Source organism: Budorcas taxicolor, chromosome 22, assembly GCF_023091745.1.
Source record: "Budorcas taxicolor isolate Tak-1 chromosome 22, Takin1.1, whole genome shotgun sequence".
Lineage (NCBI taxonomy): Eukaryota > Metazoa > Chordata > Mammalia > Artiodactyla > Bovidae > Budorcas > Budorcas taxicolor.
In genome coordinates, this window is record NC_068931.1 from 777695 (window position 1) to 804310 (window position 26616).

A 26616-nucleotide genomic window follows, 5' to 3' on the forward strand; every position below is an offset into this window, starting at 1 on the left:
AAGCCGACCTGTTCCTCAGCTGAGTTACCAAGGCCATCTGACAAAGATTTGCAGAGCTCCATTCTGGAAGCAGCACGCTGACAGGCAGGTGGGAGGGCAGTCACCAAAAGATCAACCACAGGAGCGGTGGTGAAGGGGCCTGCCCTGTTACCGGGTGAATGAAAGGCTTTCTGGGGCCTCCGGAGTTGTTCTCATTTACTATTCACTGTAACAAATGAAGGGACGAGGTTCCTGGCTGTTAAAAAATAATACATCCCAAAACCATGGTAACAGAATTCAGAAATTACACTAATATGCTACATTCTAATTTGTCTTTCACCGAATAGACTTCAAATATGTCATCTGGGTGAAGAGAGAAGGAGAAGGAAGCATTTATTACTTGAAGCAAAAACACTGGGGATATTTCCCAAAGCAGTGTCTCCAAATATGTAATAGTTTTAAAGTTCATGCATAGATTAAAATTTAAATATACACCTTTTTGAAACCATAAAAATAAAAAAAGAATTGTCTTCTTTCCTTCTCAATTTCCAATCTTTTAAATGACAGCATAAAAATCCCCCACCACAAAACTATTAATCTGAAGTTTAGTTATTCATTTTCAAATAATAAACTTAGGGAATTCCCAGTGTTTAAGGGCCCACACTTCCAGTGCAGGGAGCAGAGGTTCAGTCCCTGGCTGGGGAACTAAGATCCCACATACTGCATAGCATAGCTAGTAGTAATAAATTTACTCCCTTTTTACAAGAACTCCCATATGCTTTTTGAAGCTCAGTTTATATCAAATTTTGATCTGTAAGCCTAAAAAAGTGTTTAAAAACCAGTAACTAACATATAAAAAGATTCCACATCAAAAGCGGGACTACAGCTGGCAACCAAAATTCCTTCATCACAGTGGTTCTGCTCAGGGCTGTTCCTCTCTGCTGGAGGGACACAGCCTGGGGAGGGTGCAGGGACCATGGCTGGGAGGGAAGAGGCTGGCGATGCTGCTCTGATCCTGCAATGGACAGGACAGTCAGTCCGACAGACTGACCAGGCCCCAAACGCAAACAGAGCCCCAAAGTCTCACAACTGAAGGAGCGCAGGCCAAGCCACATAGATGGCAAGCTGCGCCAGTCAGCACAGAGTTCAGCCTGGAGAACGGCAACTCCTGGCTACCGTCACACAAAGCAAGGATCTCCAGCCACAGCTATTTCGTGACCCTGTAATTAGTCAGCCTTTTGGAGGTGTGCTTATTTTCACAACAACAAATATGGTATCTACTTCCATGTTTAAATTGTTTCTGAATCATCACGATGTTTAAACATTTAAAAGAATTAAACAGTTCTACTTGCAGTGGTATAACAAGTTTTAATTCAAAATAGACACTCTGAAAACAATAAGTAAAAAAAAAAAAAACAACTTGAACAAGCTCTTTGAATTTACAACAGAGCACACCAACAATCACACACACGGCAGTTTCACAATTGCCTCAAAAATGTACATTACAGCAATGACATGCAAGAATTATACTTTAAAAATCCACGTGGTAGACTGTCACATCTTCCAAGCACGAGGCACAGGGGCCTCTGCCGTGCATCACCAGCACTGCGGCTCAAGGTCAAACAGGCTGGTCTCCGTAACTGCTTCTGATGCTTTATTTCAGATTTTGTGGAAAAAACGAGGCCTAGTTGGCCAAAGGACAGTAACACACTTGATTCCTTAGCAATAGCCCATCCCAGTAACCTGGACACCAGGCTATTGGAAAGCCCATTTTCCCAGAATGAATAAATTTACCTCCAGGAAACTGTCAGATTTAATACACCAACTAGGAGACTAGCTCCAGTCCATACATTTCACCTTGTTCCCTGAAAACCTGTGTTTAAATCTTAGTAGCCACACTCAGGGGTCAACATTCTATTCCTGAGTAACACAGACTTTCCCGTTCACTGGTTTATGAACAGTTAGGTTAGGAGGAGAGCTTGTGTGTGTGTGTTTTCAGTGTTTGTTCTAAAGGCACTAAAGATTTATTGTCTTGTCTTTGAATGGAGAAGACTTATCACCATATCAAAAAGACGGGGAAAGTCTACAGTGAAGTATTTTGTACCTACAGAATTACTTTATTTGTAAAATAACTTGATTTAAATACCGGTTCAGTATATTTTTAACAACTGAAAACATTTGGTTTTCTGAGTTACAATCAAAAACAACTGTTAGGACGTAAACAACTGAAAAAACGTAAATCAAAATTATAATCTAATAAGCAAATACCTTACAAGAAGAAATCAGCATAAGTTAATGCAGTGCATCCTTCAGGAGCCAGACATGTCACGGAGGCCACTACTCACCTCTCTAAGCATTTACTGTTTCGTCTGCTGCTACTTGGGAAGCTGAGGGAGAGCAGTTTTAATCTGCAGTTAATCAAGTGTTCTGAAACAAGCTGAAATTTCCTTAAATGAAAGATGAACATAGATAGATTTCGGTTTTTATCATACGATACTGACACTACTGGGAAAACAAGGCGTGCGTGAATTATCAAAAGATTTAATTTACATGACAGAGGAAAAAAACAAAAAATAACTGTTACAAAATCAAACTGCAGGAAACAAATTTGAAAGAACTATTCACTTCTTTATACAGAAGTCTTTCTGAGCACCTGAAAGAAATCTAAAGAGCAGCATAAAGACCACTGAAATTGATTAGTTCAACATACAGTGAAGAAAATAACATTTTTAAAAATCTCAATTGGAAAAACTACTAATTATCTAATACTTTAGATTTCCTAACTTTTTTTTTTTTTACAAGTTTTGTGGTTCATGCTCAAAGTTCAATCTGTGTTTAACATTTTTAAGTTCAGACATGTCAAAGCCTAAAAGTACAGAAGGCTTGTGATTTTTTATTGCTTTCATGCAAATATACCTTCTTTTTCCAAAAAATGAAGCCACATCAATTTTCCACACCCATAAAAGTGAGGATAACAATTCTATTTCCTTTTTACTAGGATATGGTCTCTTGTGGAAATAATCCCTAAGAAACTGCTTTTTGTCTTCGTAAGAACGGTCTTCGTACTTTTTAGGATTTAATGCTAAAATCTGAAGAGCGTCGTCACTAATGGGCGGTCCCTCCGTCCTGCCCTCACTCCGCTGCCGTTTAACAGGTGCAGCGCTTGGTGCCTTTTCCGGGGCTGGGTCTGCGTCCGCGTCTATGACAAGGGGCCGCTCCGCGCCATCCCTCTGGTCTTCGGCCCCGGGGTGGCCATCGGGCAGCTTTCTCTTCACTGAGAAGCTGGCGTCATGGATCACCTCGCCGTTGACTAAGAGCAGCTCGCTGTTCTCCAGGAGGCCGGGCTGGCCCTGCAGGTCGGGGCTGCTGTCCTTGGGGGCGCTGCGGCAGCGCAGCAGGTGGATGGCAATGGCTGCCAGCGTCATGTTGCCGGTGTAGACCCCGCAGCAGTGGATGCACTTGAAAGCCGGAGACTTCAGAATCGTGTGGACTGTGGGCGTGATGTGGTGCCTCTCCTTCAGATGCAGCTCGTATGCCTCCGTTGTCACAAAGGTGCCAAAGCAAAAGGGGCAGGTCAACACCTGCTTGCCGGGCCTCCCAGATGCACCTTCAGCCTGGGGCCTCACCTTGATGTACACGGGCACCAGCGACTTGGAGTGTATCCCCGCCAGGATGGCCAGGTAGACCTCCCGCTCGCCCAGCTCCTCCCTGGGCAATATGGTAATAAAGTCAAGGTGGGGAAACAGCAGGTTGCCGTTGGCGTCGATATCCAGTTGAAAACCTTTGTTACTGTAATCCATGGGCAGCTTCTTCTTCCCCAGGTGCATGGTCCGACTGTGCTCTGAGAGGCCTCTGATATCATGGAAGGTGCACGGGCAAAACAAGCAACCCAGGCCATGCATCAGCAAGTGATGGATAAGCTCCTCCTCCGAAACTAAGCACTTACAAGACAGACACCGCACTGTCTTCTCTCTCATCCACTTCAAAAACGGCGCACATGCGGCCAGTTTCTCTGGCTCCAGTTTGTCGGCAGCTTTGGATTCACTGTGCTTATGCGCCACTTCCATATGGACCTGGTACACATTGGAAGGGAAGAGCTCGTTGCAAACGGGACAGGTTTTCCATTGCTTGGCCTGTTTGAGCACGTGATTCGCCTCTGCCACGGACGAAGAGGCCTGAACAAACATACTCTGAGTGGCATTTACCACCACGGGAGGGGAGGGCATGCCGGCCATGGAACTGGCCATTTGGGCAGCTGTGCCTGACTGCAGGAGCTGGATGGGCATCTGGGGAGGGGCAACGGTGGCGACGCTTCCAGGGGGCACAGGCAAAGTGACAGATACCGGGGCAAGTGTGTATGTGGGAATGCCGTTCACTTGTTTCCCTGTGGGGATGAGTTGTCGAAGGATAGACCCCGACGTCAGGAAAGTGGTGTTTGGCGAAGCACCGGGTCTAATGGTCTGATTTGCAGGCAGAATGTTGGTATTCACAGACTGATTAAGCTGCAGGACCCCAGGCCTCACTGACTGGCCCACAGGAAGAACTCCTGACATGACCGGCTGACTGAGCTGAAGAACACCAGAGTTAATGCCCTGGTTCACAGGAAGAACGGCTGACGAGACTGTCTGGTTGGGGGGAAGGAGCCCAGGTGGGACTACCTGGCCAGGTGGGAGCACCCGCAGCGGGACCGTCAGCCCTGTGGGCAGTGCTCCCGAAGGGGCCGTCTGTCCAATGGGGAGCACCCCTGACTGAACCACCTGGCCAGTAGGGAGAACCCCAGAAGTCGCTGTCTGTCCTGAAGGGATGACCCCAGCAGGGGTCACCTGTCCTGCAGGAAGGACCCCTGACGGGACTGTCCGACTCACAGAAATCACCCCTGGCGAGACTGCCTGAAGCACTCCAGGGGTGACAGAGGGGTTGACAGGGAGGACCCCAGACCCAACGGGTCTGTTCACCGAAAGAACTCCAGGTCCAACTGGCCTGCTTACGGGCCCCACAGGCTGGCTGAGCGGCAAAACCCCCGGGCGGATGGTCTGATTTATGGGGAGGACACTGGTTCCAACAGACTTATTTACAGGTCCAACCGTCTGACTCAAGGGCAACACGGGAGGGTTTGCTGCCTGATTAAGTGGCACTCCGTGAGAGAGAAAGACAGGCTGAGGCGTCGAGGGCGGCAGAGTGAGGCTGCTCTGGCCCACTGGCAGAGGGCTGGAGACCAGAGTCACGTGAGGCTGGGCTACGGCCGGCGGAGAGTGGGTGACGCTGCCCACAGCCCCCGCAGCCCCCGCAGCCGGAGGGGCTGCACCCTGAACCGGCTGTACCATGGTCTGGCTCTGGCCGTTCTGTGGCAAGGAAAGATGGAAGCAAGATGAGGCTGGGATGCCCGGAGCGCTGCTATTCGGCGGTACGGCCATGTGTGCAGCTGGTTTGGGAGCAATATGCATCTGCTTCAAAAGGCCAGTCTTCTTAATATGTTCTGAGATCACAGACCTAAGCTTATTCTCCAAATCCCGGTGTATATCGGATGTCAAAATATGATACATTAAAGCGTCCTGGCTGCTGGCATTGGCGTTGCACTTTTTACAGTAATACCTGTCAGAAGGGGGCAACTTCTCTGCACAGAGGGTGTCGTCAGCTCCTGGATGCTCACCCATCTCCTCAGTTCTCAGGCCAAAGTAGGAGTTAATTAAGTAGTGAAAATGTGCTACCAGCACATGCTTCTTCATGCTGTAGTACAGTGTGTTTGAAAAGTTACATTTTAAACATGTAAAACTTATCACATCACTCCTAGATGATTTAGTTTCACCTGAAATATTCACTGTGTAATTCTGGACTTTCCGAGCAGGTGCATGGAACATTCTGAAGTGCCTTCCCACAACTCTGGGTTGAGAGGAAAACACGCAGTTTGGGCAAGGGATCACCAGCTCCTGGTCAATTTCATCTTCATGGTAACGATGTAAATGATTTTTGAATGAAGTAAGCACTTTTGTGGAGTATTTACAGAGGCTACAACAGTATGGTTTTGTTCGATATCTCTGTTAAAAAAAAAAGTCAAGCATAGTTTAATAAAACTACATAGTTAAATAAAAATCAGATGCTACACAATCTACAGTTAACAAGTAAACAATTTTTTTTTCTTCTAACTTGCTGGATCTAGGACTGTGTTGTAAGGAAAAGCACCTACAGATAACACACATCACAAAACCCTTTTCATTTTTTTTCCTAAAATACTTAAAAAATGTAACAACTGTTCTCAGCATTTAGGCCATACAAACAAACTGTGTTTGGTCCCAAAAACATAGCTACCTGAACCCCGTTTCCAAAGCCAGCCATTAAAATCACAAATCTCATTATTTAACCCTGTACTCTGAATCATCTGCATCAATTGAACTCAATTCTCAGCAAGAAAAAATTACTTTCTCCCTTTCTCATTCCACTTTTCTTAGTTCCAAGTTGCTTTTACTCCAAATTCTAAAACTTCTGGAATGTTCTAACATAACCAAAATTTATAATTGTTAAACCGATCACCCGTCTTTCATTTCCCAGATTCCAGGAAAAGTTATGACCAACCTAGACAGCACAGTCAAAAGCAGAGACATTACTTTGCCGACTAAGGTCTGTCTAGTCCAGGCTATGGTTTTTCCAGTGGTCATGTATGGATGTGAGAGTTGGACTGTGAAGAAAGCTGAGCGCTGAAGAATTGATGCTTTGGAACTGTGGTGTTGGAGAAGACTCCTGAGAGTCCCTTGGACTGCAAGGAGATCCAACCAGTCCATTCTGAAGGAGATCAGCCCTAGGAATTCTTTGGAAGGAATGATGCTAAAGCTGAAACTCCAGTACTTTGGCCACCTCATGCAAAGAGTTTACTCATTGGAAAAGACTCTGATGCTGGGAGGGACTGGGGGCAGGAGGAGAAGGGGACGACCCAGGATGAGACGGCTGGATGGCATCACTGACTCGTTGAACGTGAATCTGAGTGAACTCCGGGAGTTGGTGATGGACAGGGAGGCCTGGCGTGCTGAGATTCATGGGGTCGCAAAGAGTCGGACACGACTGAGCGACTGAACTGAGGAGACAAATGGACAGTGACAACCACTGAAGACAGAGGGGCTGTGGCTCACTCACGGTGAATAAGCCTGAGGTAAGTTCAAGCCACAGATTGCCACTCTGACAATGTGGTATCTCTATGTAAGGCAAATATGGGGAATTCAACAAGTCTGGGGCACAAGAACAGACAACTGTACAACAGCTGGCCAACTGAGAAGCACAATGTGTTCTGACATCCAGGAAGCCTTGCTGGTGTGCCGTGAGAGCAGCACGGCAGGCACCAGATCCCAGAGCTGGAGCACCAGAAAACACTGGGCCTAGCTTCACAAGCAGGAAGGCCGGGGTGTGGACAGGTTAGACAACGGGGCAGAGGTCTTCCCACTCTGCAGCTGTTTCCCGCTGACGCAGTGGCCGCGGCCACCCCCGTCCTTCCCAGACATGTGCCTGGAGACCACTCTCTCACACACACACATACAAATTCCCCTCCTGTGGGTTTTGTCCCTCTCTCTCTGCTAGTCACGCAGTCTTCCTCTTGGGTCACTGATCAGAGAAAGCACCCGAACACATTCAACAACATGTCACTACTGCCTTTTCAGCAATTAAGAAATCTCAGGTTCTGACACTTCCAGGAGAATCTATAAGAAACCTAGGGGACAGCCAACCACACATCACATTTTAAAAAATATGTTTCACCAATTCGGACACACTTTTTTCTATTTTAAAATCTCTGAAATCTGGAAACACCTTACAACTGACAGTTTAATGCTGTACTTTAGTTTCATTTGTGGTTCATTTAAAATGGAGCCATGTTATACTCCATAAACACTGTATTAAAAAACCAGATACACCAGTTAAAGAGTCAATAGAACTAACAACTTGTTAATATCTGTTAGTACTAAACAGATCTTTGGATCAAGGAAAGATTTCTTAAATAAGACATCATAAATACAATCCATAACAGAAAATACATGCCTCCTGAGAAATCTGTATGCTGATCAAAAAGCAACAGTTAGAACCGGACATGAAACAACAAACTGGTTCAAAATTGGGAAAGGAGTACATCAAGACTGTATACTGTCACCCTCCTTCTTTAACTTCGATGCAGAGTACATCATGCAAAATACCAGGCTGGAGGAAGCACAAGCTGGAATCAAGGCTGCCAGGAGAAATATCAATAACCTCAGATAGTCAGGTGACACCACCCTAATGGCAGAAAGCAAACAGGAACTAAACAGCCTCTTGATGAAGGTCAAAGAGGAGTGTAAAAGCTGGCTTAAAAACTTAACATTCAAAAAATGAAGATCATGGCATGTGGTCCCATCGCTTCATGGCAAATAGATGGGGGGAAAAAAGGCAACAGTGACAGACTTTTATTTTCTTGGGCTCCAAAATCACTGCTGATGTTGACTGTAGCCATGAAATGAAAAAACACTTGCTCCTTGGAAGAAAATCTACGACAAACCTAGACACCATATTAAAGAGCAGAGACATAACTTTGCCAACAAAGATCCGTCTAGTTATGGTTTTTCCAGTAGCCATGTATGGCTGTGAGAGTTGGACCATAAAGAGGGGCTGAGCATCAAAGAATTGATGCTTTCAACTGTAATGCAGGAGAAGACTATTCAGAGTCCCTTGGACTGCAAGGAAATCAAACCAGTCAATCCTAAAGGAAATCAACCCTGAATATTTATTAGAAGGATAGATACTGCAGCTGAAGCTCCAAAACTTTGGCCACCTGATGCAAAGAGCCGACTCACTGGAAAAGACTCCAATGCTGGGAAAGATTGAGGGCAGGAGGAGAAGGGGTGACAGAGGATGAGATTGCTGGATGGCATCATCAACTCAACGGACATGAGTTTGAGCAAACTTTGGGAGATGGTGGAAGGACAGGGAAGCCTGGTGTGCTGCAGTCCGTGGGGTTGCAAAGAGTCAGACATGACTGAGTGAATGAACAACAGTAGAAAAAAATTATACACAGGATTTTATCAAAGTAAGAAATCTTCTCTTTGAAAAATACTTTAAAAGATAAAAAGACAAACCACAGGCTAGAAGACAATATTTACAAACCACATATCTAATAAAGGACTTGTGTCCATAAAACACACTGTGGACATGTTCAAGTCTCAGTAAGGAAACATATGACCCAATTTTTAGAAAACTGGCAAAACACTTAAGAGTCGAATCCTTTAAACTAAAGAGGGTATCCAGATGCCCAAGAAACACACGTAAAGACGCTCAACACTGTCAGTCACTAGGGAGATGCACATTCAAACCAGAGAAGACACCACTACGCGCCTATTAAAATGGAAAATAAGCAGCTAAATCCAAAAGCACAAAAACCTTGACAGAGTCCAGTGAGGACGCAGTGCAGCCGGGACACCCACCACTGGTGGGAAAGCAACATGGTACAGGCACTTTGGAAAACAGTCCGGCAGTTTGTTACAGAGATGGACCATATAGTGTACAACCCAGCAAGCTCACACCTGGCAATTACCCAAGAGAAGTGAAAGCAAATGTTTAAAGAAAAACCTGTATGTCAAAGTTCTAGGAAAGTGATCAATCAGAAATAACTGGAGTGTGAGACCTTGGTTCACTGTAACAGAAAAATAACCAAGGAGAGAAGCAGAAAGAAGTGGAGTCAGGCATCCTGGGCACTGCAGGATGCCTTGTCTCCGAGATCATCCCTGTCTCCCCATCTGCCTAAGGCCACATCTTCAGGTCCCATAACAGCTGGGCTTCATTTCCAACATAACACGAGCATCTCCATCCCAATCCCAGATATCCAGCACGTCTCATTTCTCTGCAGCATGAGCCACATAATCCAGCCAAGTAGCACATTCCTGCTACAGTGGCCGAAAAACTGTCTTTGTTCAAAACTCCTATTTCCCAGACACAAATTAAAGAAGGCTATCTACAAATGCAGAGCAAGGTACTAAAACTAGCAGGTAACACAGCCTCTACCACGCCAGGTAACAATGGTTTATTTTTTCTGAATATGGTACCTATTTAACATATTCAATCTCCACTATTTCATATTGTTAAACTTTTCGTGCCCATTCACACAAACAAAAACTAAACTCCCAAGGAAAAGAACCCTAACTTTCACCTCTTTGCATCAAGCACTCAGAAAGTTGTAGCAGGAATTCAAAAAATGTTTCTTGATGAAGAGCATATAATTATACATTATACTGCATGTTACATATAATCTTTTAGGAATTCAGATGAGAAAAATCAGACAGGCCTAAGAAAACATTCACGAAGCCACGGTATTCAAAACAAGGCATATTTGAAAAGCCATGAGCTGTTCTGAGAATAGCCAAATCAGAGCAATTTCAAGGAATCTTGTGTCTGTTGGTAGAGAGGGGAATGTCAGGTCAAGGAAGGAAAGAGACACCGAACAGGCAGAAAGCAGGACGCAAGAGGACAAGGCGACAACAGAAATGTTTACAAATAAAATTCTGACAGAAAAACGACTGACGAGTTACAGAAAGCTTTTTTAAGCCAGAATTCTCAAGGGCAACGCTATTTGGACAAATGGGCGGGGGAGGCAATGAGCGGAGGCTGGTCCCCTTGGGGCGAGCTGCCTGGAGTCGAAGAGGTGCTAACCGAGCGGCTGGGCGGCAGGAAGGTTTTCCAGAGGAAACACTTTACAATGGAGAATTCAGCAGTATGACACACAGTTTAGCTGGAATCTGCTTACCTATGAGGTTTCAAATTGATTATAAATTGTGTTCCCTGATTCAAACTCCATATTTTTAATTTTTGAAACCACAATGGATGCTCATACTTGAAGTCATTTCTTTTTACTCAGAATAGTTATATAACTCAGAAGCCCTTCTTATATCAGAGGCATATAATAATAATATAATAATTTCACTGTATCACTTCATCAACTTTATATGCAGAGAACTCTCACAGCATCAACAATCCTGTATTATAAAACATTACTTTTTCTACTTCCCTAAATGTTTACATTATACCCTCCTCCTTCCTTTCATTCATCTGCAACCCCGAAACACATGATATTCCTGAAAACTAAACCAACACTTACCCCACGTTCTGAGGAAACATGAAAATTGGAAATAAAAATACATACCACTTTCTTTCCAGAAGGTTCCCACAGAGAAATATCTCCCCATGATGTGTTATAAAAGTACTTCTCTCCTGGGTCAAAGCCTTTAAGGTCCTTTTAGAAAGGGAGAAAAAAAGAGATTATTACGTAATTTCAGAAGATAAAGAAGTAAGAACCCAATGGGATTCTTTGGCACTTAAGAAATCTACATGCAAGGGACTTCCCTGGTGGACCAGAGGTTACAAGTCCCAGCACTCCCAATGCAGGGAGCACAGGTTCAATCCCTGTCGGGGAAATGAGATCCCCTGTGCTGCACAGTGCGGAGAAAGGGAGGGAGGGAGAGAAAGAAAGGGACATCTACGTGGGAAAACTGACATGAAAATATACCCCATGGCAAACTCTGACAGAGTTCCCATCAAGCTGGAGACCTGGGGAAAATGCTGAAATAATCCAAGTTAATAGTACAGCTTCTGTACTTCAGCAGCTGCCTTTCAATTTATGTCAAGTCCTTACAGAGTTTATACTTAGTAAACGTATCTTCTGAGTTTCGCGGTGTCTTAAATTCAATACACTTTTTTCTTCCTTTCCCACACTCTCGTTTGCGCTTCACTAAACTGTCCTATTACAGAGCTGATCTCCTTCCTGGCCACACTTGCTGGGGTGCTGGATTCTTTCCATGTCTTCAGTCTTCCATAAATTCAAAAACATACTAAATATATATATATATGTAGTTTTAAAAATACAGTCTTATAAGAAATAAGCAGATGAGATTTCCCACAAATAATTTCTGAAAGAGAAAAACCACATGAGCAAACACTGTCTTCCCAGTGTGAACCCCATGGAGAAGCGTGTCTGGGGTGGGATGACGTGGGCACGCCAAGTGTTGGTAAGAAGTCAGACGCTGAATATGTAAGGCTTCGCCAGCATGCAGTCTGTCTGAAACAACTCAAGCTCACCACTGTGCACAAAAGCAGCCACAGACAGTACGTAAACACAGACAAGCAAAGCTGTATTTCAAGAAGTTTATTTACAAAATAGACAGCAAGCCAGATTTGGCCCAGTTTGCCTACCTCTAGTCTAAACACTCAAATAAGAAGTATAGAATGTCAGACTGAGTTAAAAACCACAATCCAATTATATGTTGACTGACTGGTTCAAAATCAGGAAAGGAATACAAGGCTGCATACTGTCGCCCTGCTTATTTAACTTCTTTGCAGAGTACATCATCCAAAATGTCAGGCTAGATGAATTCACAAACTGGAATCAAGACTGCTGGGATTCATCAACCTCAGATATGTAGATGATACCACTCTAGTGGCAGAAAGTGAAGAAGAACTAAAGAGCCTTTTGATGAGGGTGAAAAAGGAGGGTAAAAAAGCTGGCTTAACACTAAACATTCAAAAAACTAGGATCATGATATCCAGTCCCATTGCTTCATGGCAACTAGAAGGTGAAAAAGTGGAAGCAGTGACAGATTTTACTTTCTCTGGCTCCAAAATCCCTGTAGACGGCGACCACAGCCATGAAATTAAAAGATGCCTGCTCCTTGGAAGAAAATCTACAATAAACCTAGACAACATATTAAAAAGCAGACATCATCTTGCCAGCAAAGATCCACTGCATGAAAGCTATGGTTTTTCCAGCAGTCACGTACGGATGTGAGAGTTGGACCATAAAGAAGGCTGGGCACCAAAGACCTGCTTTCAAATTGTGGTGTTGGAGAAGACGATTGAGAGTCCCTTGGACAGCAAGATCAAACCAGTCCTAAAGGAAACCATTTCCTAAAGGAAATCAACCCTGAATATGGAAGGACTGTTGCTGAAGCTCCAATACCCTGGCCAAGTGATACAAAGGGCAGACACATTGGAAAAGACCCTGATGCTAGGAAAGACTGAGGCAAAAGATGAAGTGGGTGGCAGAGGATAAGATGGTTAAGACAGCATCACCAGCAAGAATTTGAGCAAACTCCAGGAGATAGTGGAGGACAGAGGAGCCTGGCATGTTACAGTCCATGAGGTCGCAAAGAGTGGAACACAACTTAAGAGACTGAACAACAGCAACAATTATATGCTGTCTACAAAAATTTCACTTCAAATACAACATCATAGAGAGGTCAAAGATAAAAAGAAGGAAATCCATGTCACGTGACCACTACTCCAAAAAAAGCTGACATAAATCACCAATGTCAAAAAGAGAGGGAAGGACTTTTTCCAGTGGCAAGTGGATAAGAATCCACCGGCCAATGCAAGGGACACCAGTCCAACCCCTGGTCCAGGAAGATTCCACGTGCCGGGGTGCAACCAAGCCCACAACCTGCGGCTGCTGAAGCCCTTGCACCTAGAGCCCGCGCTCTGCAGCAAGGGCAGCCACCGCAATGAGAAGTCAGCACCCTGCGAGGAAGAGCCCACACTCGCCACAACTAGAGAAGCCCGCACAAAGCACCGAAAACCCAGCACAGCCAAAAAATAAACAGAGATACCACTACGGTTCCTACAGATGAGAAAATAATATGAACATCATAATGCCAATAAATTCGACAAATTAAACTGACAAGGACAAATCTCTTAAAAGAACATAAGAAAAAGCTCACTCAGGAAAATCAGATAACCCGATAGCCTGATGTCTAGTGTAGAAATTGACTTCATAACTAAAGCCCTCCCCACAAAGGAAACTCCAATTCCAGACAGCTTCACTGGGAATTCTACTAAACATGGTATTATCAATTCTACATAGACTCTTCCAGAAAATAAAAAGGAAGAAACAACTCCCAATTCATTTCACAAGGCTGGCCAAGACTTGACAAAGATGTAACAGAAAATGAAAACTACAGACCATACCCTTCAAGAACATAGATGAAAAATCCTTAACAAAATGTTTGCAAATCAATCCACATACTAAAAAGGACCAAGTGGAATTTATCCCAGGGATAGAGGTTGGTTTAACAATTTTTTTTCTTAAAAAATAAAAACCATGTAATTCACTAGACTAAAAAAAGAAAATTATATTAATATAGAAAAGTCATCTGACAAAATTCAACCATCAGTCAATTTCTGCTCTAAGCAAAGTAAGAATAAGGAAATTTCTCAACCTGAAAAGGGGATCTCCCAAAAATATGTAGCTAACAACTATGCTGCATGGTAACATAAAGAACATTCTTACATCTATTTTAAGTTTCATTTCAAAAATTTTTTGAAAACCAACACTATCGAAAGTTAGTAAGGATGTGGAGCAAGGGAAACCCTCCCACACTGCTGAAAGGAATGTGAAATCACACAACTACTTTGGATAATACCAAATCTAGGTATTTATCCAAGAAATATCAAATCAAAACAGCTGTCCACAAAACACACTTTTATAAGAATATTTGAAAAAAAAAAGTGCTAGCTGCTTAGCTGTGTCCAACTCTTGGCGACCCCACCAGTCTCCTCTGTCCGTGGTATTCTCCAGGCGATACTGGGGTGGGCAGCCATTCCCTTCTCCAGGAGATCTTCCCGACCCAGGATCAAAACCACGTCACCTGCGTTGCAGGCAGACTGTTTACCATCTGAGCCACCAGGGAAGCTCTGTAAGAATATTTATAAGAACCTTACTCATAATAACCCCAAACCAGAAACAGCCTAGGTGTTCACATGAGAAGAATCAACAACTACTTACAGAATGGGATCCTCCACAGCAACAAAAACGACCAGCTACAGAGAAACAACACAGAAGAATCTTCCCCAGGAGCACCTATTATTTCACTCATGTAACACATCAGACAGGCAAATCTCATCCACAGTGAAAATTTTCAGCATGATGGTAACCGGTGGGGTGGAGTCTGACTTCCACACCGGGTCCTGTGCCCTGACAGGGGCTTGTACTGCATGAGTCAGGGCATTTCCAAACCCATCAACTGGAGACAGCTACGGTGCATCTCACAAACATATAAATTCCCCTCCCACTAAAAGCTGTAAAGAAATACTAAACTTGTGTTATGATACACCTATGCTGAAAGAGTTTAAGGGAAAATTTATCAATGCCTGAAACTTAGAAATGCATCAAAGTATAAGACAGAAGAACTTCCCTGGTGGTCCAATGGTTAACACTCTGCACTCCCAGTGCATGGGGCCTGGGTTCAATTCCTGGTCAGGGAACTAGATCTCACATGCTGAAACTAAAGATCTCACATGCTGCAACTAAGACCCAGTGCAGCCAAACATAATTTTTTTTTAATAAGGTTGACAGATGGGTGTATATACATATGCATGTTAATTTTATAGAATTTAGGTGGGAGCTACATGGGTTTTCATGGTACAATCCTTTCAGTACTTCTGTAGGCTTCAATTTTTCGTAAGAAAATACTGGAAAAGGAAGAAGTAAGCAGTAATGTTCTATCGCAGGAGATAAGAAGGGTTTAAGAGAAGACGTGCTTTCCACTGTCAGATGCAGGAAAAAAAGAGCTAGTATGGGCTTCCCTGGTGGCTCAGTGGTAAAGAATCCGCCTGCCAAGCAAGAGACATAGGTTCAATCCCTGGGTGGGGAATATCCCCTGGAGGAGGAAATGGCAACCCACTCCAGTGTTCTTGCCTGGGAAATATCATGGACAAAGGAGCCTGGTGGGCGACAGTCCATGGGGTCAGAAAAGAGTCAGATTCAATTTGTGACTAAAGAACAATAAAACACAATTATTAGGAAATAAACAGATTAACTATTTCAATATTTTTTGTAGATTAAGATATAGGAACATAGTGTAACATTAAAAAATCTGTTTACACATATAATGATCTCAGAAGATTGTCACAGGAGTGGGTTTAATGCACCTTTTTGTAAAGCCTCCCTAATTCAGATCCAACAACATCAAATTTGCAAACACTGGTTTAAATGTTCCGACCTGATCTAATACTTGATGCACAGAAATTAAGTGCGGGAGCTGCCTCAGAAATGGCAGCTCTGCGTAGCGCAGCAGAAAGCAACACAGTGTGGTGCAGTGCAGCAAGAGCAGGAGCAGCCAAACTTCCAGGCCAAAGGCAGGCTGCCCCAGGGCTTCCAAAAGCAGGGGCAGGGCCACAGAGAGCTCCAGGGAGGGCAGCGCCACAGAAGACTGAGAGGAAAGGCTTGCGAAGTGACAATCCACAAGTCACAAAGCCAGCTATGACCATGGATCCAAGTTTCTACCAGATGGTCAACCTTAACCACTTTTAGCTCATGTCGCTCAATAAATCTGACAGATACTTTAACCAAGGGACCTTCTATTTCTAAATCCCCTTTTCCTACCACTTCTTTTAAGATTTCCGGCCCCCATGTGGCAGTATTTGTATCTCTGACAGTTCCTAATTGCAAAAACACAGGATGACAAAAGCTGCTAGGAACAGTAACAGTTTCTAATTTTTTAAACTCATTTATTTGGGCTGCACCTGGTCTTCGTGGCTGCACGCAGGCTTTCTCCAGCGGTGCCGAGCGGAGCCTGCTCTCCAGCTGCGGTGCGCTGGCCTCTCCGGATGTAGAGCACGGGCTCCAGGGCCCGTGGGCTTCAGCAGCTGCAGCTCGTGCACTCAGCACTTGCAGCTCGCCGGCTCTGAAGCGCAAGCTCGATGGCTGTGGTGCACAGGCCAAGCTGCCCCACACCATGTGGAATCTCCTGGACGAGGAACTGAACCCATGACCCCTGCACTGGCAGGTGGATTCTCAACCACTGGACCACCAGAGAAGTCGAGAACATTACTACTTTTAAATAAATTTGGATACTATTAATCACCTCAGTATCCATGAACATTTGATATGTAACAGTAATTTAATGGAAGAGATCGCTTTCAACTCTCAGATAATGCTTCATTTACCTATGAATTTTTAGCCACCAGAAAAACTGTAATAACTCCCAAATAACTTCATGACTCCTCAAGGGTTCACATCATATATTAGTAATCTCTACCCTAAGCAGCACACACCTTATACACGGAAAGAACATCTAATGTCTCCTCCACTTTCCTGGTCCCACCAATTAGGTGTGTGTGTGTGTGTGTGTGTGTTTAAACTGAACAACCGGTATGAGTCTCCTCTGCATTTTAATGAGATCCAGGCCTGGCCCTGCCTCACTAGGGTGACCAAGCACCAGTATGACTGGGACTGGTCTCTGTCGTGGGTCCAGCACATTTAAGATATGCCACATACTCTCCTAGCACAAGTTCTGAGAAGTTTTTTAAGGTTTTACACGAGGAAATGTGAGTAAAATAATGAAGATAATTGATGTGACTATTTTACAGCATTAAAATGTAATTCTGGGGAAGCTCACATGATATGAGTCTCAGCGTCCTGGTGTTCACAACCGAACAGTTTGCTGGCTGCACACCAAAATTAAAACAACCTGAGAACTGAACAAAGATATGAAAAGAGATAATCAAAGAAACCAAAAGTTGTTTCTTTGAAAAGATCAACAAAATTTACAAATGTTTAGCTAGACTGACAGAAAAAAGAGAGAAGATAAAAATAAGTAAAACCAGAAATGAAAGTGGGTGTTTTACAACTGACCTTACAGAAATAAAAGGATTAGATGAAAATACTAACAACAACTGTATACAAACAAAATAGATAAACTAAATGAAACAAACTCCTAAAAACACAATTATCCAAACTTATTCAAGAAATAGAAAATTTCACAGACCTATAACGAGTAAAGATTGAATCAAAAGGCATAATCAAAAATATCAAAACAAAGAAAAGTCCAGGGCCAGATGGCCTCATTGATTAATTCTACCAATTATTTAAAGAAGAATTAACACCAGTTCTTCTCAAACTCTTCTACCCACGACAGAAGGGGGGGTAATACTTCCTAATTCATTTTACATGGCCAGCATTATCCTAATAACAGAGCTAAACGGAGACATCACAAGAAAAGAAAATTACAACTATTCTTTATGAATAAAAATGAAAACTCCTTAATGGATACTAATGAACAAAACCCTACAGTGATTACAGATTATACACTATGACCAAGTGGGATTTATATCAGGAATGCCAGCAGAGGCAGCGTAAGAAAATCCATCACTGTAATATACCAAACATAACAGAACAAAGGGGAGAAAACCCCACACAACTACCTCAAGTGGCAGAGAAAGCATCTGACAAAATCCAACACCCTTTCATGATTAAGAAAACACTCAGAAAAGTAGAACAGAGCTTTCTCAGCATGACAAAAGGCACTGATGGACACCATGATACTCGACAGTGAGACCGTGAGACCGAAAGCATTCCCCCAACACTGCGAACAAGACAAGGACGCCTGCTTTCACCACTGCTACTCAGTACCGTCCTGGAGCCCCAGCCAGAGCTCTTAGACAAGAAAAACAAATAAAAGGTATCCACAATGAAAGGGAAGAAGTATAACTTTCTATTCACAGGTGATACGATCCTATTAAGAATCCAAAGTGGGGCTTCCCTTGTGGCTGAGTAGTAAAGAATCTTCCTGCCAATGTAAGAGACATGAGTTCAATCCCTGATCCAGGAAGACCCCCACATGCCGAGAAGCAAATAAGCCCGTGTGCCCCAACTACCGAGCCTGTGCTCCGGAGCCCGGGAGCCACAGATACTGAGCCACGTGCTGCAGCTACTGCAGCCCCAGCACCTGGAGCCCGCGCTCTGCAACAAGACAAGGCACCACAATGAGAAGCCTGCGTACCACAACTAGACAGTAGTCCCCACTCTCTGAAACTAGAGAAAATTTTGTGTGCAACAGTGAAGACCCAGCACCGCCAAAAAAAAGAATCCAAAATAAGCTACCAGAGGTAATAATAAATTCTGTAAAAATGCCAGGTACAAAATGAACATACATAAGTTAGTTGTTTTTCTATACACCTGTAATGAAAAATCTGAAAAGGAAATTAAGATAGCAATTTCATTTACAATACCATCTAAAATAATAAAATGCCTAGGTATAAATATAACCGAAGAGGTGAAAGTCTTGTAGACTGAAAACTACAAAACATTATTGAAAGACATTAAAGACCTAAATAAATAGAAACACATCCTTTATTCATGGGTAGGAATACTGCCAAGATGTCAATACTATCCAGCGTGATCTACAATGTAATCCCAATCAAAATTCCGATAGTCTGTCAGAAACAGAAACTCCAATCCTTAAGTTCATATGGAATTGAAAGGGGCCCCTAACAGCCTAAACAATATTGGGGGAAAGAAAAAACAAAGAAGTTGAACAACTCACTCTTTCCAACTTCAAAACTTAACACAAAACTATGGTAATCAAAACACTGTAATACTAGTGTAAGGACAAACATACAGATTAATGAAAGAGAACTGAGAGTTCAGAAATAAATCCATGCAGCTATGGCCAAATCATTTTCTACAAAGCTACCAATTCCACTCAATGGGGGAAAATTGGTGAAATCAATGGCTCCGGAACAACTGGATTTCCACGTGCAAAAGAACGAAGGTGGACCCTTGCATCACACCACATACAACGTTAATACAGATCAACAACCTAAACAAAAAGAACTACAACCATCATACTCTTAGAAGAAAACAGAAAATCTTAACTTGAATCTGGCAATGGCTTCTCAGATACAACATAGAAAGCACTGCAAACACACAAACAGGACTCCATCAAAACATAAAACTTTTGTGCATCAAAAGATATTATCAAGAAAGTAAAAAGAGAATGGGAGAAAACATCTACAAATCATACCTAATAAGGGTTTAATATCTAGAATATATAAAAAACTACACCTCAACAACAAAAGGACAAACAATCTGATTTAAAAATGAACAAGACTTGAAAGCAAATCTCCAAAGATATACAAATGGCCAATAAGGACATGAAAAAATGCTCAACATCATTAGTGCCCACAGTGGCGAGCGAGGGAGGGAGAGAAAGAGGACGAGAGAAAAAGAACAAACAGCAAGGTTGTGGCTAAACTGGAACCCTCATGCGTGGCTGGTGGGAACTGAAAAGGGTACAGCCACTTTGGAAAGTTAGGTGGGTCCTCATAAAAGCTAAACAATTATTACATGATCCAGCAAAAAAATGAAAATAGGGCCTCAAACAGACACATGTGAGCCAAAGCACACTACAGCGTTATTCACAAGAGCCAAAAGACAAAATCAACCCAGGTGTCTATCAACAGATAAACTGATAAAATGCAGTATGTGGTTATATAATGGACTGTTACTTAGCCATAAAAAGGACTAACATTTTGACACATGCCACAACATGAACCTCAAAAACATTAAGTAAAACAAGTGAGTCACAAAAGATCCAATATTGCATGCTCCACTCACATGAAATATCTTTAACAGACAAATCTATGGAGACATATAGTAGATTACAGGTTATCAGGGGCTGAGGTGGGAGCATGGGGAATTATTACTTAATACTTAGAGTTTCTGTTTGAGATGATAACAACTAGAAGATGGAATCTAGGTGCAAAACAGTGTGAATGTAATTAATGGTACTGAATTTTACAGTTAAAGATGGCTAAATGGGCAATTCCCTGGTGGTCCACCGATTAGGACTCGGAGATTTCAACACTACAGCCAGGGTTCAGTCCCTGGTCAGAGAAATATGATCGCACGAGTCACACAGCAATGGCAATTTCATGTTATATCTTACCTTTAAAAGTACACTTAGAAGATTTAAGGGGAAAAAGAGATTAAAATAGTTCATTACTTACCTTATACTGACTACATACTGAAATAATATTTGTAACATACGAGGCTAAATAAACTAAATTATTAAATTAAAAAAATAAAGAACTGGAAAAGTCAAAGAGGCATTGCAGCCTACGCAGGTGCACAGGGTCCTGGGCTCAGAGAGGTCAGTGCAGGCTGAGTCCCTGCCATCACGAGTTTTGAAGTGTTGATAATCTTAACTCTGAATTTGTTTTATGACGTGAAGTCTGACAGGACAATGAAGCACATGCCAGGGGCTTGAAGCTTCAGCTCACACACGGCCTCAGCGCCGCTGTTTCTGGGACAGAGCCTGTCCCTGCTCTCGGCCCCCATACCCCCACAACCACTCTGAGGCTCTCGCCCACCACCTGGGGCGCCAGCTGAGCTGTCAGGAGGTCCACATTCCACAGCCGCCCTGCTGAGGGCCAGGTTCAGACTCGGGGAGAGGAGGAGGCAAGGTGGTTACCAGCCTCACCCTGGGCTGGCAGCACCACGGCGTTTGGCAGATAACTTGGCGCCTAGGGCCCACTCTGAATACAAGTACCAGAAGCATCCTGGCTCAGAAGCTGAAATCATGTGGGAGCCATCATCTGCCTGGGACAGCACACTTGTGGGGCCTGCTCATGGCCCCACATTTTCATTTTGCACAGGGCCCTTCAAAATAGCTAGCCTTTAATATAACTGATCAAATGTTGTTAACTTTTTAAGAAACTCTTCAAGATACTCTAAGGAGTTGCAGGGTTTAGGTCTACTTTTAGAAAAGGAGATAAGGTTCATGGAAGGGACTGTTCTCCCTCAGGTTTACTTTCTTCAGCCAGGTTTCTGACAAGAACTATACAGCCTATGATTTGAGGTCCTAACTCTTAGGATGAATGGAGTCATATACACTTTGGAACTCCAAGAAGGCAGAGTGAATTCTCACTATGAAGTCTGAAATGCTGGATAAGGAAACAGAAAGCACCCTGACAGGTGTCAGACAAATGCCCTCCTGTTTCATTTGGTCAGTGTTGGTTTTCATCACTTTTAACCAAGAACTCTAAATATTACAATGGATTAAGAGTAAGTACATTTGACATTAAAAAGTTCTTAATGTGGGATTCAGTGAAAAGAAAACACAAAGCTAGCACACGGTTAGAGCATGTCCTGTCTCTAAAAATCTGAAAAGGTATTAATATAACAATGTTTACCATGGAGATTCTAGGGTAACAGCGTACAAGCAAGTTATTTTTTTCTCTATGTTTCTATGTATATTTTCTAATTTTTCTATAATGAACTTTTATATTGCTTGAGTTTTCAGAAAGTCTGCAGAATATAAGACCAACTACAAATTAATAAAAACAAAATTTCCCCCCAAAAGAATCAGTAAAATTTAACCCAATAGTTAATTAACTAAAAATGCTGGTATGCCATTCAAATGTCTTACTTTTGTGAAATATACATAGATCTGTGTCAGCATAGTCTTGGAAAGAAAAAGTTAAGTCTTGAACAAATTGAGATGAGTAAACAATCTTAGACTGACTAAGGAAGCAAGTTAGTGAGCAATGTCCAGTTTTATGCAATGTCAAAATCAAAGGACTCCAGGATGAAAAATTTTAGTTGCTACTGACATTTTATCAAAAAAAAACAGTAAGTTTGTAACAGAATTCCATTTCAAAAGTGAATTCCCATTAAAGGAGACTAAAGAGAGATGACAACCAAAGGCAATACCTGACCTGAGGGACACAGACAAACACACAGCATCAGGTATTATGAGAGGTTTGGAGAAAAACAGAGCAGGTAAGATAATGAAGTGGAAAGAGCAGAATTTTAGGGGGAGATTTTTCTGGGGCAGCAACGTTTGACAAGCGAACTACTTGAGGTGTTTTCTTCAGAAAGTTTACTTTAGAGCAAAAATCAATTCTGACCATTAATGAGAATCCTGGTAATTATTAGTCTTTCAGCCCCTTTTTATAAATAAAATCAATCTGGTTCAAAGTCTGAGATTTAAAAATTAAGAAACTGAACTCTTCCTGGGCCAATATCTTGAATCAAATTATTCTCAACTCTGAAAAATTCAAAGCAGACGCAGTCCCTATTTTCAATAGGTATGAATTAAACATGCACAGAATGGCTATAAAGCTACATGCTGCTGCTGCTAAGTCACTTCAGTCGCGTCCGACTCTGTGCAACCCCACAGACGGCAGCCCACCAGGCTCCCCCACCCCTGAGATTCTCTAGGCAAGAACACTGGAGTGGGTTGTCATTTCCTTCTCCAATGCATGAAAGTAAAAAGTGAAAGTGAAGTCGCTCAGTCATGTCCAACTCCTAGCGACAGCATGTACTGCAGCCTACCAGGCTCCTCCGTCCATGGGATTTTCCAGGCAAGAGTACTAGAGTGGGGTGCCACTGCCTTCTCCAATAAAGCTACATGGCAAACTTTATTTAACAATTTTTATTTATTTATGCCGGCCATATATTCTCAAGTTATAAAATTATATGAGAACAGAATTCATCATAAAGAATGTGACTGTGACTTTAATTTTTAAACTTTTGTAAGACTGCATGTATTAAATTCACAATTCAAAAGAGACAAAAGAAAACAAACAACCCTACCATATAAGTATGCATCCCCATTTGGGATTACTCTAATACTGAAAAACTGATTCAGTCTTTTTCTGTTAAATTTAAATAATTCAACATATTCCCCTCAAAGATCAAAAACAAATATATGCTGCAACTAATGGCTGCATACTGTCACCCTGCTTATCTAACTTCTATGCAGAGCACATCATGAGAAACGCTGGGCTGGAGGAAGCACAAGCTGGAATCAAGATAGCCGGGAGAAATATCAAGAACCTCAGATATGCAGATGACACCACCCTTATGGCAGAAAGTGATGAACTAAAGAGCCTCTTGATGAAAGTGAAAGAGGAGAGTGAAAAAGTTGGCTTAAAGCTCAACATTCAGAAAACAAAGATCACGGCATCCAGTCCCATCACTTCATGGCAAATAGATGGGGAAACAGGGGCTGACTTTATTTTCCTGGGCTCCAAAATCACTGCAGATGGTGACTGCAGCCATGAAATTAAAAGATGCTTACTCCTGGAAAGAAAAGTTATGACCAGCCTAGACAGCATATTAAAAAGCAGACATTACTTTGTCAATAAAAGTCCATCTAGTCAAGGCTATGGTTTTTCCAGTGGTCATGTATGGATGTGAGAGTTGAACTGTGAAGAAAGCTGAGCACCGAAGAATTGATGCTTTTGAACTGTAGTGTTGGAGAAGACTCTTTGAGAGTCCCTTGGACTGCAAGGAGATCCAACTAGCCCATCCCTAAAGGAGATCAGTCCTGGGTGTTCACTGGAAGGACTGATGCTGAAGCTGAAACTCCAATACTTTGACCACCTGATACGAAGAGCTGACTCATTTGAAAAGACCCTGATGCTAGGAAAGATTGAGGGCAGGAGGAGAAGGGGACAACAGAGGATGAGATGGTTGGATGGCATCATCGACTCAATGGACATGGGTTTGGGTGGACTCCAGTAGTTGGTAATAGACAGGAAGGCCTGGCGTGCTGTGGTTCATGGGGTCGCAAAGAGTCGGACACAACTGAGCGACTGAACTGAATGACTATAAACTCCCTCCTAAAAGTAACTAAAAACTGGAGCCTAAAGCAGTCACTTTAAACCATAAAGACATAAATAAGAAGGAATGCTGTTCCTGGGCCTCATTTTAAGAGGTAGCACTTTCCACCTTGAGGCGTCTGACCTTTTCAAAGTCCCGTTCAGAGTCCCATTCAAAGAGTCCCCCTCAGCCCAGGGCCTCCACGGTTACTGTCTTCTCTTCATCCGTTACTCGTGTCCTCTTACCTTCAGCAGCTCCTTGCAGCTGTCAAGCCCAATGTCCACAAGAATGCTTTTCACCTTTTTCCGTACCTTCCTGATGTTGTCAAGATTCTCCACGGGAATTTGAAACATTTTTGAAATTTTCCTTTAAAGAAAAGAAAACAAAATTATAATAAGTGTATACACACACACACACCCCCACACCCACCCACACGGCACTAGTGGTAAAGAACCCGCCTGCCAGTGCTGGAGACATAAGAGACATGGGTTCATTCCCTGGGTCAGGAAGATCCCCTGAAGGAGGGCATGGCAGCCCACTCCAGTATTCTTGCCTGGAAAATCCCATGGACAGAGGAGCCTGGTGGGCTATAGTCCACAGGGTTGAAAAGAGCTGGACACAACTGAAGCAACTTAGCATGCATCCATATACCCACACACACACATGTATGTGCATAAAATTTTTAACAGGGTAGGTAAAGAAACCAGAGTAATTTTCAACAAATTATTCTGGGACAATTAGATTTCCACAATCAAAGAATAAGTTGGATTCTTTCCTATTAGTATACACAACAATTAATTCGAAATGAGTCCTATACATCCATGCATAAGTGAAAACTTTAAAAGTCTCAGAAGATAACACAGGCATAAATTTTTATGACATTGGATTTGGCAACACGTTCTCAGATATGATATCATAAAGCACTAGGAACAACAGAAAAAGTAGCCAAGTTGGACTTCATCAAAATGAAAAACGTATATGCTTCAAAGAAAACCATCAAAAAAATGAAAAGAAAATCCACAACATGGGAGAAAACATTTGTAAATCTTATTTCTGATAAGGAACTTATATCCAGAATATATAAAAAAAAACTCTGATGACAATAATTAAAGGACAAATATGCCAACTTAAAAACAGGAAAAGGATCTGGATATTTCTACAAAGACCATATACAAATGGCCATTAAGCACTTAAGAATATGCTAAACGACATTAGCTATGGGGAAAAGCAAATAGAAACCATCCTGAGATAACGCGTCACACCAACTAGAATGGCTGTCAATCTTAAAAGGAGCAGTAACAGTGCTGGTACGGAGGTGAAGAAAGCGGATCCCCCGTGCACTGCTGGCAGTAACGGCAGAAAAGTGGTGCAGCTGGTTTGGAAAAGTCCAGCAGGTCCTCAAAGGATTAAACATGTAAGTACCATATGAACCAGCAATACCATCTGAGAGAAATAAAAAACCTGCATCCAAACAAAACACTGCACAAGAATGTTCACAGCACCATTGCTCATAACAGTCAAAAACTTAAAAAGCGCAAATGTCCATCAACTGATAGATAAATAAAACGTGGTGGATCCGAAGAATGGAATATTATTTGGCCATAAAAAGTGAAGTGCTGATGCATCTTACACTGATAACCCTTGGGAAATATTATTCTAAGTGAAGGCATCAGACACAAAGGACCACATATTATATGATTCAATTGACAGGAAATGTCCAGAATAGACAAAATTTACAGAGACAAAAAGGAGAACACTGGTTGCTTAGGGCTGAGAATGGAAGGTGATGTGGACAAGGTTTCTTTCTGGAACAGTGACAATATTCTAAAATCGACTGTGGTGATGTTATACACAACTCTGTGAATGTACTAAATAAAAACCACTGACTGTACACTTTAACCAAATGAACTGTACGGAACGTAAATTATATCTCAGTAATGCTGCTTTTGGGCTTTTCTAGATTAGTTGGTAAAGAACTTGCCAACAATGCAGGAAACCCAGGTCTGATTCCTGAGTTGGGAAGATCCCCTGGAGAAGGAAATGGCACCTCACTCCAGTATTCTTGCCTGGAGAACCCCATGGACAGAGGAGCCTGGTGGGCTATAATCCATAGGGTTGCAAGAGTTGGACACGTCTTAGTAACTAAACCACCACCAACTCTGCTTTTAAAATATCTGAAAAGGCATAAAAATTAAAATAAATCCTGCAGTAGCTGACCAGGATAAAAGGTACAGCTGTGACCTTATTACCTATAATAA

General features: G+C 42.6%; 1 protein-coding gene across 1 annotated transcript in view; it reads right to left on the bottom strand.

Moving 5' to 3' along the window:
- Nucleotides 1-1340: 1340 nt before the first annotated feature.
- Nucleotides 1341-26616, bottom strand: part of ADNP2 (ADNP homeobox 2) — a 34089-nt gene continuing 8813 nt past the window's right edge. Inside the window, exons 2-4 of the mRNA XM_052660408.1 lie at nucleotides 24604-24724; nucleotides 11123-11212; nucleotides 1341-6014 (exon numbers count right to left, since the gene is read on the bottom strand). Coding sequence (XP_052516368.1) covers nucleotides 2775-6014; nucleotides 11123-11212; nucleotides 24604-24711 — 3438 coding nt within the window. The 5' untranslated portion in view covers nucleotides 24712-24724 and the 3' untranslated portion in view covers nucleotides 1341-2774. The remainder of the gene's footprint in view (nucleotides 6015-11122; nucleotides 11213-24603; nucleotides 24725-26616) is intronic.